The sequence below is a fragment of the Colossoma macropomum genome, unplaced genomic scaffold (assembly GCF_904425465.1).
Source record: "Colossoma macropomum unplaced genomic scaffold, Colossoma_macropomum, whole genome shotgun sequence".
NCBI lineage: Eukaryota > Metazoa > Chordata > Actinopteri > Characiformes > Serrasalmidae > Colossoma > Colossoma macropomum.
In genome coordinates, this window is record NW_023494794.1 from 14,421,062 (window position 1) to 14,433,561 (window position 12,500).

General features: G+C 41.4%; 1 protein-coding gene across 1 annotated transcript in view; it reads left to right on the forward strand.

Annotated features, from left to right (window-relative positions):
* Positions 1-12,500, forward strand: part of smarca1 (SWI/SNF related, matrix associated, actin dependent regulator of chromatin, subfamily a, member 1) — a gene marked incomplete at its 3' end in the record, with an annotated part of 30,646 nt that overhangs the window by 15,079 nt on the left and 3,067 nt on the right. The window contains exons 10-17 of the mRNA XM_036581009.1: positions 1,018-1,127; positions 3,277-3,503; positions 4,801-4,922; positions 6,900-7,052; positions 7,990-8,122; positions 10,820-10,965; positions 11,119-11,247; positions 11,365-11,475. Of these exons, the coding sequence (XP_036436902.1) occupies positions 1,018-1,127; positions 3,277-3,503; positions 4,801-4,922; positions 6,900-7,052; positions 7,990-8,122; positions 10,820-10,965; positions 11,119-11,247; positions 11,365-11,475 (1,131 nt within the window). The remainder of the gene's footprint in view (positions 1-1,017; positions 1,128-3,276; positions 3,504-4,800; positions 4,923-6,899; positions 7,053-7,989; positions 8,123-10,819; positions 10,966-11,118; positions 11,248-11,364; positions 11,476-12,500) is intronic.

Below are 12,500 nucleotides of genomic sequence, written 5' to 3' on the forward strand. Positions count from 1 at the left end.
CAGCATCAGTGGGGTCAGGTTGTGAGGGTGAGGTTTGCACGGCTTGTACAGCATGAAGCTCAATGGTGGTCAAGCCGGTCCAGAGGGCTGGCGAGCAGTGGCACCAGATCAAGGCAGAAGAGGCAGCAGCATCAGACGCACAGGATGGGCAGCTGTTCAACTCGGCAAAGAAAAGAAAGAAAGGAAAAACACAGAGAGTCAGTTCTGTAATGGGTGACTGATCACAGATTACAGTGTTAGCAGAGACTCTGGCAGGTCTAGAACTGACAGAGAAAACTAATTACCAAAGGCTTTTAGCCTAGACTTAAACACTGAGGCTGAGTCTGAGTCCCAAACATTAACAGGAAGACTATTCCGAAGCTGGGGGTCTTTGTGTGAGAAAGCTCTCCCCCCTGACGTAACTTTATTAGTTCTAGGTACTAATAGTGAGCAGCACCTTGTGATCTAAGTAGGCGTGATGGTTCATAGTGGGAGAGAAGTTCACTCAGGTACTGAGGGGCGAGTCTGTTTACAGCTTTATAGGTCAGGGGTGTGGGAGGCTAGTAAAATGTGTATGGATCAAACTCATTTTAGTTATTCTCTTTTTACTTAATTGGGTTTTCAGATAAGACATGTTTGGTTTGTATTTATTTAAAAAAAGGTCTGAATTATAATTTGTAATATTATTATTGTATATTGTATAATAAAACTCAAAGAGCTGATATTGCGTCTCATGTTGAGAAATACTGCAAAATGTTTATTCAGAACAGTATAAAATATATTTGGCGATTTGTTAAAATGGGACAAAATGTATTTGGCTGGCTGTTAACACTTTTGGGGCCAGTAAAGTGTGTGTTGGGAAACTGGAATTGACTTATTTAACTAAGAAGTTACAAGTTTCTTCTCTGTTATTTGCATGAAACTGTTGGAAACAGGAGCAAAGCAAACAGTTCTGAGTGCCAGTAATTTAGATTTTGCATAAATGTGAGAAGATTTTAGTCCGATTAGCGATTAAGGTCACTGTGTGCTCGTTCTCAGGTGCTGCGGCCGTTCCTGCTGCGCCGGATCAAACAAGAAGTGGAGAGGAGTCTTCCTCCGAAGAAGGAGGTGAAGATCTACCTGGGCCTGAGCAAAATGCAGAGAGAATGGTGAGTTAAAGCATAATCATCAGTCAGCACCACTCACTGTAGAGCTACGCTGCTCTGGGCCACAATATATTTTTAGTATTTTTATTCACGTTGTGCTAGAGGTGGGCGATATGGCAAAAATTATAATATTGCAATACTTCAAGTCATTTTTTACGATACACAATATGTCATAATATTTATTTTTTTCAGACATCTGATCAGTTGGAACAGAGAAAAAAGAACCTACTTTTTAAAAAATACTATCAAAAGTTAAACCAGGTAAACCGGCCTAATTTGGCTCTCTTATAATGAAACAAGTACCAATGATATACACGATATGTTGAGTAGAGATGAAACGGTTACCGGTTTCACGGTAAACCGCGGTAAAATTAATGACGGTTAGTAGTACCGTTTGAACTTTAAAGTATCGTTAAAACCGCGGTCGATTACCGCGGTGTGAAAAACTCGGAGATTCGGAAATATTTCAGCCTTCTAAGAAGACCAAGTCTGACGTTTGGTCATATTTTGGGTTTTATAAGGATGCAGAAGGAAAGTTAATTGAAGATGACCACCCTGTCTGCAGATGACCACCCTGTCTGCAGAACAGGCCTAAAGAAAATAGCGGCGAAAGGGGGCAACACATCAAACCTTACGAGTCATTTTGCGACCACCACCCGCTACTTTATAGAGAATGCAAGGTTAACTTTAACGGAGAAGTCTGTGGACTTCGAAATAGAAGAGATGTCACGGTCTGTGTGGTTTAACTTTTGCTTATGGTTCGTTAATCATATAAAATGAAGCTTTTAGCGTCAAAAAAAAAGAAAAACAATCGGTGAATCAACTGTGAATCGAAACTAAAGCTTTTAACACATTTCTGTGGAGCAGAGTCTCCAAAATGAGCTCTGAGTTAACAGTCACACGAGCTCTGGAACGAGACGCTGCAGAGGTTCAATCTGCACAGCTCCCCTTTCTTGCCTCGCTTGCAGCGTTTACTGTCTGAGAGTAACACCGTCTCAAATCACTCAGTGTCCCCTACAGAGGGCGCTACTGTTCAAACAAACACGATCTTCATTAACAAGCAACTGAGTTTTAAATAGGGGATTTGTAACCTGTTGTTAATGTTGATTATAGATGACTGAGTCGAACATTTCCTGCAGTCTTTGGGTGAAGGATTTGCTATTTCATGATCTACGAAGTGCACTACATAGGGAAGATAGTGTGCTTTGAGACGGGACCTCGCGCGAGTAAACGCTGTGCTGCTTTTAGGAAAAGCAGAGTTTCAGAGATTAAACTTCAGGAGTGTTTCTGCCGCAGCTCAGATGCGCGTTAATTGTAAGTTATGTTTTAGTTTTTAATGCTTTTAGAGAAGCAGCTCCACAGGTGAAGACACGCTGTGTGAGTTCTACACTGTCTGCAGCTCACAGCGCGTCACGCAGTTCCTCTGTGATTTTGGCTGTTTTTCCTGGTGCGCTGTGTTGATTAGGGGTTCAGCGCCACAACGGCACAATAATGCTGCAGCTGCAGTTCGGACAGAAATCCCTTCTCGAGGAGGAAATCCTTAGTTATTGTAATTAATAATAATAATAATAATAAGAAGAAGAAAAAGAATAATAACAGTAATAATAATAATAATAATAATAATAACTGTAATAATGATACATTTGCTGTTCTTTTGTTTACAGAGTATTACAAGTATTGTAAGTAATACAAAAGTAATACTGAAAATGTATTGACCTTATTAAAATAAAAGTTGGTGAAACGAGTTTCAGTTTGTGTATCAGTATTTATTTTTTTATTTATTTAACTTTTCAAAACATTTGAACAATATCGCGATAATACCGATAATCGTGATATGAAATTTTAATATCGTTTCATCTCTAATGTTGAGTGACATAATTTATCATGATAATTATATGTATCGTCATATTGCCCAGCCCTAAATCCAGTTAAACCGGCCTAATTATGTTCTCTTTGTAATCAGACATGCAGCTGGTCAGTGTTATGTACTGTCGATATCCATAATACACTCAGAAAAGCATATTGTGATGTAATTTATCACAATAATAGTAAAATATCGCCATATTGCCCTGCGCTGTGTCTTATATTTTTGGGTTTGTATGTTTTTTATGTACTGTGATTTTATGTTCTCTGTGTTTGGCTGTTTGTGCAGGTACACCCGCATCCTGATGAAGGACATCGACATCCTGAACTCTGCAGGGAAGATGGATAAGATGCGTTTGTTGAACATTCTGATGCAGTTGAGGAAGTGCTGTAATCACCCGTACCTGTTCGACGGGGCAGAGCCTGGACCGCCGTACACCACCGACACACACCTGGTCACCAACAGCGGGAAAATGCTCGTTCTGGACAAACTACTACCCAAAGTCCAGGAGCAAGGTGGGGGGCCTGACCTCATAACCTCTAACGATTCAGTTTGATTACAATTCTTCATCAGATGATTCAGTGAAATCTCAGATCTCAGATTTGATTCAGTTATTTTGTTAATATTCAGAATTATACGCTGACCACACTGTAATGTATTAGAATATAATTTATCACGATAACAGAACAGAGAAAAAAGACGCAGTAGTGCCACGTTTTAAAAAAGTACTATCAAAACTGTGAACACTCCACTTATAGTATATTACAGTATAGCTCCACTTACTATATAGGTGCACTTTGTAGTTCTACAGTTACAGACTGTAGTCCATCTGTTTCTCTGATACTTTGTTAGCCCCCTTTTACCCTGTTCTTCAGTGGTCAGGACCCCCATGGACCCCCACAGAACAGGTACTATTTGGGTGGTGGATCATTCTCAGCACTGCAGTAACACTGACGTGGTGGTGGTGTGTTAGTGTGTGTTGCGCTGGTCTGAGTGGATCAGACACAGCAGTGCTTCTGGAGTTTTTAAACACTGTGTCCACTCACTGTCCACTCTATTAGACACTCCTACTTTGTCAGTCCACCTTGTAGACGATAGCTCATCTGCTGCTGCACAGTTTGTGTCGGTCATCCTCTAGTCCTTCATCAGTGGTCACAGGACGCTGCCCACAGGACGCTGTTGGCAGAATATTTTTGGTTGGTGGACTATTCTCAGTCCAGCAGTGACACTGAGGTGTTTAAAAACTCCAGCAGCACTGCTGTGTCTGATCCACTCAGACCAGCACAACACACACTAACACACCACCACCACGTCAGTGTTACTGCAGTGCTGAGAATGATCCACCACCCAAATAGTACCTGCTCTGTGAGGGTCCATGGGGTCCTGACCACTGAAGAACAGGGTAAAAGGGGGCTAACAAAGTATCAGAGAAACGGATGGACTACAGTCTGTAACTGTAGAACTACAAAGTGCACCTATATAGTAAGTGGAGCTGATAAAATGGGCAATGAGCGTAGAAACAGGGAGGTGGTCAGAATGTTATGCCTGATCGGTGTATGTAGGCGTGTGAGAGAATTTTGGCCAAAGACCGAGTCCTTAGATGAACATTATTAAGAAATAGATTAAAACTGATTTTTAAATTTATGACTGAGCAGCCTGTAGGCCCTTGGGAATGAAGATTATTTATTTTAATAAATATTAGTTGTTCACTGAAATCTGCAGAAGAATGTTTTGTGGTCTCTATAGAGGATGCGATTTGGTCAGGGCTGCCCAAACTTACACACAGCTGTGTAAACCTGTGTCTGTTTGCAGGTTCTCGGGTGTTGATTTTCAGTCAGATGACCCGTGTGTTGGACATTCTGGAGGATTACTGCATGTGGAAGGGATACGAGTACTGCAGACTGGACGGCAACACACCGCACGAGGACAGAGAAGTAGAATCTCACACATACGCGCACAAAGTTCACTCACATGAGTCTAAACAAGTAGGCAATCCACTGTGATTGTTCTGGGCCAGCTTAGCCAGTGTTTATGCAACGTTTGCAGACTAAGCAGACGATCGCAGATAAAATATCAAAGGTTTTTTATTAAGAAGGAGCAAACAAAAACAGTGAAGCCAGGCCAGATCAAAACCGTGAGTAGCCGAAAGACGAACATGAGGATTAGATTAATGATAGAATCCAAAATCATGTAAGAGTCAGAGCCGAGGTAGAAAACAAGCCGAAACAACAGTGCAAACGGGATGTCCAAAAGAGAGAAATGATAACTGGAAAATGGTTCTGAACACGGAAAACACATTCAGAGAACGCTCGGTATGCAACAGGCAGGGATGGCAGAGCAGACAGGTTTATATAGCAGGTGGGAAATGAACAACAGGTGCGAACAGTTCGGTAAAATGTTGATGTAGATCTGAGTAATGATCCCTGACCGGCTGAGTCCGTGACGTGACTGTTCAGAGGATTATGGGAGCTGTAGTAAGTGGAGTCAGTGGAGGCAGAGGGGCAACTCAGAAGTGTGACAGTTTACAGTTGTGAATAGCATTGAAATTTACAGCCAACAGTCAACATCACCACATAAAACAAACTTTTTAATGTCATTTGGACAATATACACCGGTCAGGCCTAACATTCTGACCACCTCCTTGTTTCTACGCTCATTATCAGCTCCACTGACCACATAGTTTCACTCTGTAGCTCTACAGTTACAGACTGTAGTCCATCTGTTTCTCTGATACTTTGTTAGCCCCCTTTTACCCTGTTCTTCAGTGGTCAGGACCCCCATGGACCCTCACAGAGCAGGTAGTGTTTGGGTGGTGGGTCATTCTCAGCAACTCTGCTGGAGTTTTTAAACACTTCAGTGTTGCTGCTGGACTGAGGACCAAAAACATCCAACCAACAGTGTCCTGTGGGCAGCGTCCTGTGACCACTGATGAAGGACTAGAGGATGACCAACACAAACTGTGCAGCAGCAAATGAGCTATCGTCTCTGACTTTACATCTAAGGTGGACTGACAAGGTAGGAGTGTCTAATAGAGTGGACGGTGAGTGGACGTGAGGTGGTCATAATGTTAGGCCTGATCGGTGTATATATCGATTTAGAGCCACAGAGAACACAAATAAACGCTGCTCTGAGCAGGGGTAAAGTAGTTAAATAGTAATATGACATAACGAGATTGTACATTAGTGGTCACTAATGGGCGAACAGATGCTGTCCTATCCAGACCTGTTTAATTTTGACAGTGTTTCTATTTTAACCGGAAAAAAATGTAGTTATTTCAGAATAACTAGCCTTTAAGGTACTGATTTAGCAACCCAGGAAACCCACAGACCAGCAGGCCCTTTTCACAAGAAACAGAAGTGCGTAAACGCTGAGCAAAACAAGTTCCACCGTTTCCTTACGGACAGTTAATAATCTCACAAATACAGTGGTTCGTATCAGAAATCATTAAGATTAAACTAGCAAAAGTCTAAACATGCGCACCTCCTGGCAGGAGGGGCGTGTCGGGTCGTCACGGTTCCTAATGCCACTGTACATGTTTTCAGCACTTTGGAGTTAATATCTAGAACCTGTTTGGCATTTCAGTGTACTTTAGTAAAACTGTCTTGGACGTCACCCTCGTGATACCCAAAATAGCGCTGTGGAGTGTGACTCCATAAAAGAAAGGGCTGTGGTTATTTCTAGGGGTGGGAACTACAGGCTGATGTTGATATCTGATATTTTCCATGTATCTCTTTGCAAATATTGATGCTGATACTAAACGTATATAGAAAACTAGCATTACAGAGAAATATCAAATTTATTTCTGTAGGGTTATAAACGCAGCAACATGAATAAAATGCAGATATTTTAGCGCAGTAATCTGTGTCCCGTAAACATTGTAATGATGTTCCTATAATGTGTGTTCACCCCAGAAAGCGATTGAAACGTATAACGCGCCCAACAGCTCCAAGTTCATCTTCATGCTGAGCACTCGAGCAGGGGGACTTGGAATCAACCTGGCAACCGCAGACGTCGTCATCCTGTACGACTCGGACTGGAACCCCCAGGTGGACCTGCAGGCCATGGTGAGAAACAGACACACAAACTTATAATTATATGGTCGTGTAAACAGCACATTCTGATTCCTTAGATCGGATAAAGAGAGCTGGATTTTAGCTCAGTAATGGGGTTTTAAGTGCTTGTAAACTCTCAAGCTGCTTTCATGCTGAGCATGGAAAAATCCCTGTTGTGCTTCCGAACACGTTATTTTCAATGGGATGTGCAGCGCAGACACGGATTTTCGTTGTGTGGAGTCCACCGCAGCAGAAGCACAGGGTCTTAACGCGTTTCGGCAGAGTGACGGCGCGGCCAATAGGAAAGCAGCAGGCGTGTCTGGTTCGCTGTTCGAAAAGGATAGATTTATCAGAGAGCGCTGTCCACTTTCACGCCCAGCTGCGAGTCGGGTGAAAGCGTCTGTACGTGAGCAGCGAGCGCAGTGCGTACTGCGTTCAGTGTGAAAGCAGCTTCACTCTGATTTCTTTCGGATTTCTCAGCACATGTGCAAAAACAGCGAGCAGCGTTTTCTCTTCTACTTATAAACACCTTATAAACAACTTATAATGAGCTACAAGTCAGAAATAATTCAAAAGAAAGTTTGTTTTTTTTTTTTTTTTTTTAAACTACAGTAGATACTGGCGAGACATTCAGCTCCATATGATTGATCAAAAATGTGAGACTTCATGAAGACCAATATGAGGACTGAGTCAATAAGTCTAATCTTGCTAATGAAATAAAATAGCAGATGTAGTTGTGCTAATTTGTGACTCCTAGCTTACACTGATTTGTTGGCCGTTTTAGCATGTTTTTTTTCGAGCTGTTCCTTTGAGAAATATTGTGTTTGTGTTCTTGGTTTGCTGTCCACAAACACTGTTCTTACACACACACACACACACACACACACACACACACACACACACACACACACACACACACTGATGGAGTGTGTATTTGTGTTTGCTGTAGGATCGAGCTCACAGGATTGGTCAGAAGAAACCGGTTCGAGTTTTCAGACTCATCACGGAAAACACGGTGGAGGAGAGAATCGTAGAGAGAGCAGAGATGAAGCTCCGTCTGGACTCGATAGTCATACAGCAAGGTGCTCACAGACTACTGAATAATTCATAATACTTAATGAATAATGCAAAATAGGGACTAAATAGTTCACAGCAGATACCCAATCGTTTATAGTAGCTTCAGAATAATTCATAGTAGATACTGAAAAATTCATATTAAATACTGAATAATTTAGATTAGTAATTTAAGTTTTTGAATAATTCAGAGTGATTACTAAATCATTTATGAAAGTTACTGAGTAGTTTAAAGTACTGAATGATACGGAATAATTCATAGAATAAACTGAGTAATTTATAAAGCCTACTGAATTATTCACAGTAGATTTAGAATAAATTATAGTAGTTGCTGTAAAATTTAGAGTAGTTACTGAATAATTCATAGTAGGTACTGAATAATTCATAGTAGTTACTGAGTAATTCATATTAGTTACTGAATAATTAATAATAGTTACTGAATAATTCATAGTAGTTACTGAGTAATTCATAGCAAATACTGAAATTTCATAGTAAATACTGAATAATTCAAAGTAGTTACTGAATAATTCATATTAGTTACTGAATAATTAATATTATTTTCTATACCAATTTATAGGTTCTTCATCAGATCTATACCTTATTTGGAGCGTCTTTAAAGTTTAGAAATGTTAGAAATGAAACCCTCACAAATTTAATTTACGAAAGTGGTTTACTGAAAAACCATCGATCAAAAGGCAGTTCTTCTACAGAACCGCACAAAGAACCGTTTTTAGCAGCTTCATTTTTAGGAGTGAATAATTGATCATAGTCACGTCCTGATTTGTAGTGCAGGTCCTTAAAAAGCCTTGATTGAAATTTTGTTGTAAAAATTAAAGGCCTTAATAAATGTTAAAAGTGTTATTAACTATGGTAAATTTGAATACAGTGGAGGAAACAAGTATTTGATCCCCCACTGACTTTAAAAGTTTTAATACAGAAAAATAAATGAAACGTCTCAATTTTATGCCAGCTTTATTTTAACAGTGACACATAGAATATCAAAAGAAAAACTGAGGAAATTACATGAAATGAGAAATAAAAATTAATTTGAATTTCATTGAAGGAAATAAGTATTTGACCCCCTAGTAAAACATCATTTAATACTTGGTGGCAAAACCCTTGTTGGCAAGCACAGCAGTCAGACGTTTCTTGTAGTCTTTTATAAGGTTTGCACTTCAGGAGTAATTTTGGGCCACTCCTCTCTGCAGATCATCTCCAAATCCAGGTTTTTAGGCATGCATTTGGAAACGCGAAGCTTCAGCTCTCTCCATAGATTTTCTATGGGATTGAGGTCAGGAGACTGGCTAGGCCATTCCATGACCTTGATATGCTTCTTATGGAGCCACTCCTTTGTTTCCTTGGCTGTATGTTTTGGGTCGTTGTCGTGCTGGAAGACCCATCCACGACCCATTTTCAGTGCCCTGGCGGAGGCGAGGAGGTTGTCACCCAGGATTTTGCGATACATGGCCCCGTTCATCTTCCCGCCGATGCGGTGAAGTTGGCCTGTGCCCTTAGAAGAAAAACACCCCCAAAACATAATACTTCCACCACCATGCTTGACGGTGGGGATGGTGTTCTTAGGGTCATATTCTGTATTTTTCTTCCTCCAAACACGTCGAGTTGAGTTGAGGCCGAAGAGCTCAATTTTGGTCTCATCTGACCACAGCACCTTCTCCCAGTCTCTCTCGGAGTCATTAATATGTTCATTGGCAAACTTGAGGCGGGCCTGGACGTGAGCCTTCTTGAGCAGAGGAACCTGGCGTGCACTGCAGGATTTTAAACCATTACATCTCACTGTATTACCAATGTTTTTTTTTGGAGACTGTCGTCCCAGCTGCCTTGAGATCATTAACCAGCTCCTCCCGTGTAGTTCTTGGCTGATTTTTAGCCTTTCTCATGATCAGTGAGACTCCACGAGGTGATCTCTTGCATGGAGCTCCAGGTCGATTGACAGTTATGTTGTACTTCTTCCACTTCCGAATAATTGCACCGACAGTTGTCACCTTCTCATCCAGCTTCTTACTTATGGCTTTGTAGCCCATTCCAGCCTTGTATAGGTCAACAATTTTGTCCCTGACATCTTTACACAGCTCTTTAGTCTTGCCCATGGTGGAGATGTTGGAGTGTCACTGAGTCTGTTGGCAGGTGGCCTTTTATACAGGTGACAATTTGGGACAGGTGTCTCTCATGCAGGTAACGACTTCACTGAGATTAGGGTGTGTCAGTGGTCTGTGGGAGCCAACATTAGTCATGGTTTTTAGGGGATCAAATACTTATTTCCCTCAATGAAATGCAAATTAATTTTTATTTAAATATTATTTAATTTTCTAGATTTTCTTTTCGATATTCCATCTTTCACTGTTAAAATGAAGCTACCATAAAAATCATAGACTCTTTAATTATTTGTCAGAGTACAAACTTTCAAAATCAGTGGGGGATCAAATACTTATTTCCTCCACTGTATATATGGACTTTTTATGTCTGTTGATTGTTTCTACTTTTAAAGAAAATACTTGACATGACATGACAGCCCTTGGATAATACGGGGTTGCTATGGCGACACAGAGGTGTGCATTAAACTAACATTACCTGCTGCTGTAGTTACTGAATGCCTTAAATCTAAGCTTTAAAACACTGAATAAAAGCAGTCAGTCTGGGGGTCTTCGAGGTGTAATAAGCTTATTTTCACTGTACGTGTTCATCAGGTCGTCTGATTGAGCAGCAGAATAAACTGGGTAAAGACGAGATGCTGCAGATGATCCGACACGGAGCCACTCACGTCTTCGCCTCCAAAGACAGCGAGCTGACGGATGAGCACATTGACTCCATCCTGGAGAGAGGAGCCAAGAAGGTCCAGAACCGAACAATACCGCCGTGTTAAAGCCGAGCCTTTGTTTTAAACTGTGGGGCTTTTCGGAGTTCAGACAGTTCTGTTTTAATTCGGTGTTAATTTCAGTTCAGAGCTACTTCGCTTCCTTCCACATAACTCTGCTTCTCGTTGCAGACGGCGGAGATGAACGAGAGGATGCAGAAACTGGGCGAAAGTTCGCTGAGAAATTTCACCATGGACACCAGCAGCGGAGAAACCAGCCTGTACAACTTCGAGGGAGAAGATTACAGAGAAAAACAGAAGGTCAGAGGGAGAGATGGAGTATTTCTGTTTTTCTACTGAATATTTGTAAGGTAGAATCCTTTTCAGCCAGTCGTAATTCTGTGTGTGTATCACAGTAACGCTTTGAGTGTGTTGTAGTTGAGTACAATGGAGTGGATCGAGCCTCCTAAGAGAGAGAGGAAGGCGAACTATGCTGTGGACGCTTATTTCAGAGAGGCGCTCAGAGTCAGCGAGCCCAGAGCTCCGAAGGTACAAACACACACACTCACGTAATATCCAGGCATACGCATTCGTACAAATCGCATATACACAGGTACACATATACAGCGTGCGTGCATGGATTTAGAGTCGTACGCACTCCCAAAATACCCCCAATATCCTAAAATACTCGCCCACCACTCCCAAAATACACCCACTATCTCAAAATACTCAACCAGCACCCCCAAAAATACCAATAATATCCTAAAATACTCCCACAACACCCCCAAAACACCCCCAATATCCTAAAATACTCTCCTAACACCCCCAAAATACCCCAATATCTAAAAATACTCGCCCAACACTCCCAAAACACCCCCAATATCCTAAAATACTCACCCAGCACTCCCAACTTACCCCCAATACCTCAAAATACACCAAGATACCCTACAGTACCCCCACAATAAGCCCAAACACCCCTGAATGACATCAGTGAACACCCTCTAAATACCCCCTTTAACCCCCTAAAACCCCCAAACACCCTAAAAATTTTAGGATTTTAGGGATCTTTTGGGGGTGTTGGGGGAATATAGTAGGATATTGTGTGCATTTTGGGGGTATTGGGTGAGTATTTTAGGATTTTGGTAGTATTTTTGGGGGGGGGGTGTTGGGAGAGTATTTTAGGATATTGGCAGTATTTTTGGGGGTGTTGTGGGAGCATTTTAGGATATTAGTGGTATTTTTGGGGGTGTTGGGTGAGTATTTTGAGATAGTGGGTGTATTTTGGGAGTGTTGGGGGGAATTTAGGATATTGGGTGTATTTTGGGGGTGTTGGGTGAATATTTTAGGATATTGGGTGTATTTTGGGGGTGTTGGTTGAGTATTTTAGGACATTGAGTGTATTTTGGGGGTGTTGGTGAGTATTTTAGGATATTGGTGTATTTTGGGGTGTTGGCTGAGTATTTTAGGGGGTGTTGGGGCAGTATTTTAGGATATTGGGTGAGTATTTTGGGGTGTTGGTTGAGTATTTTAGGACATTGGGTGTATTTTGGGGGTGTTGGTTGAGTATTTTAGGA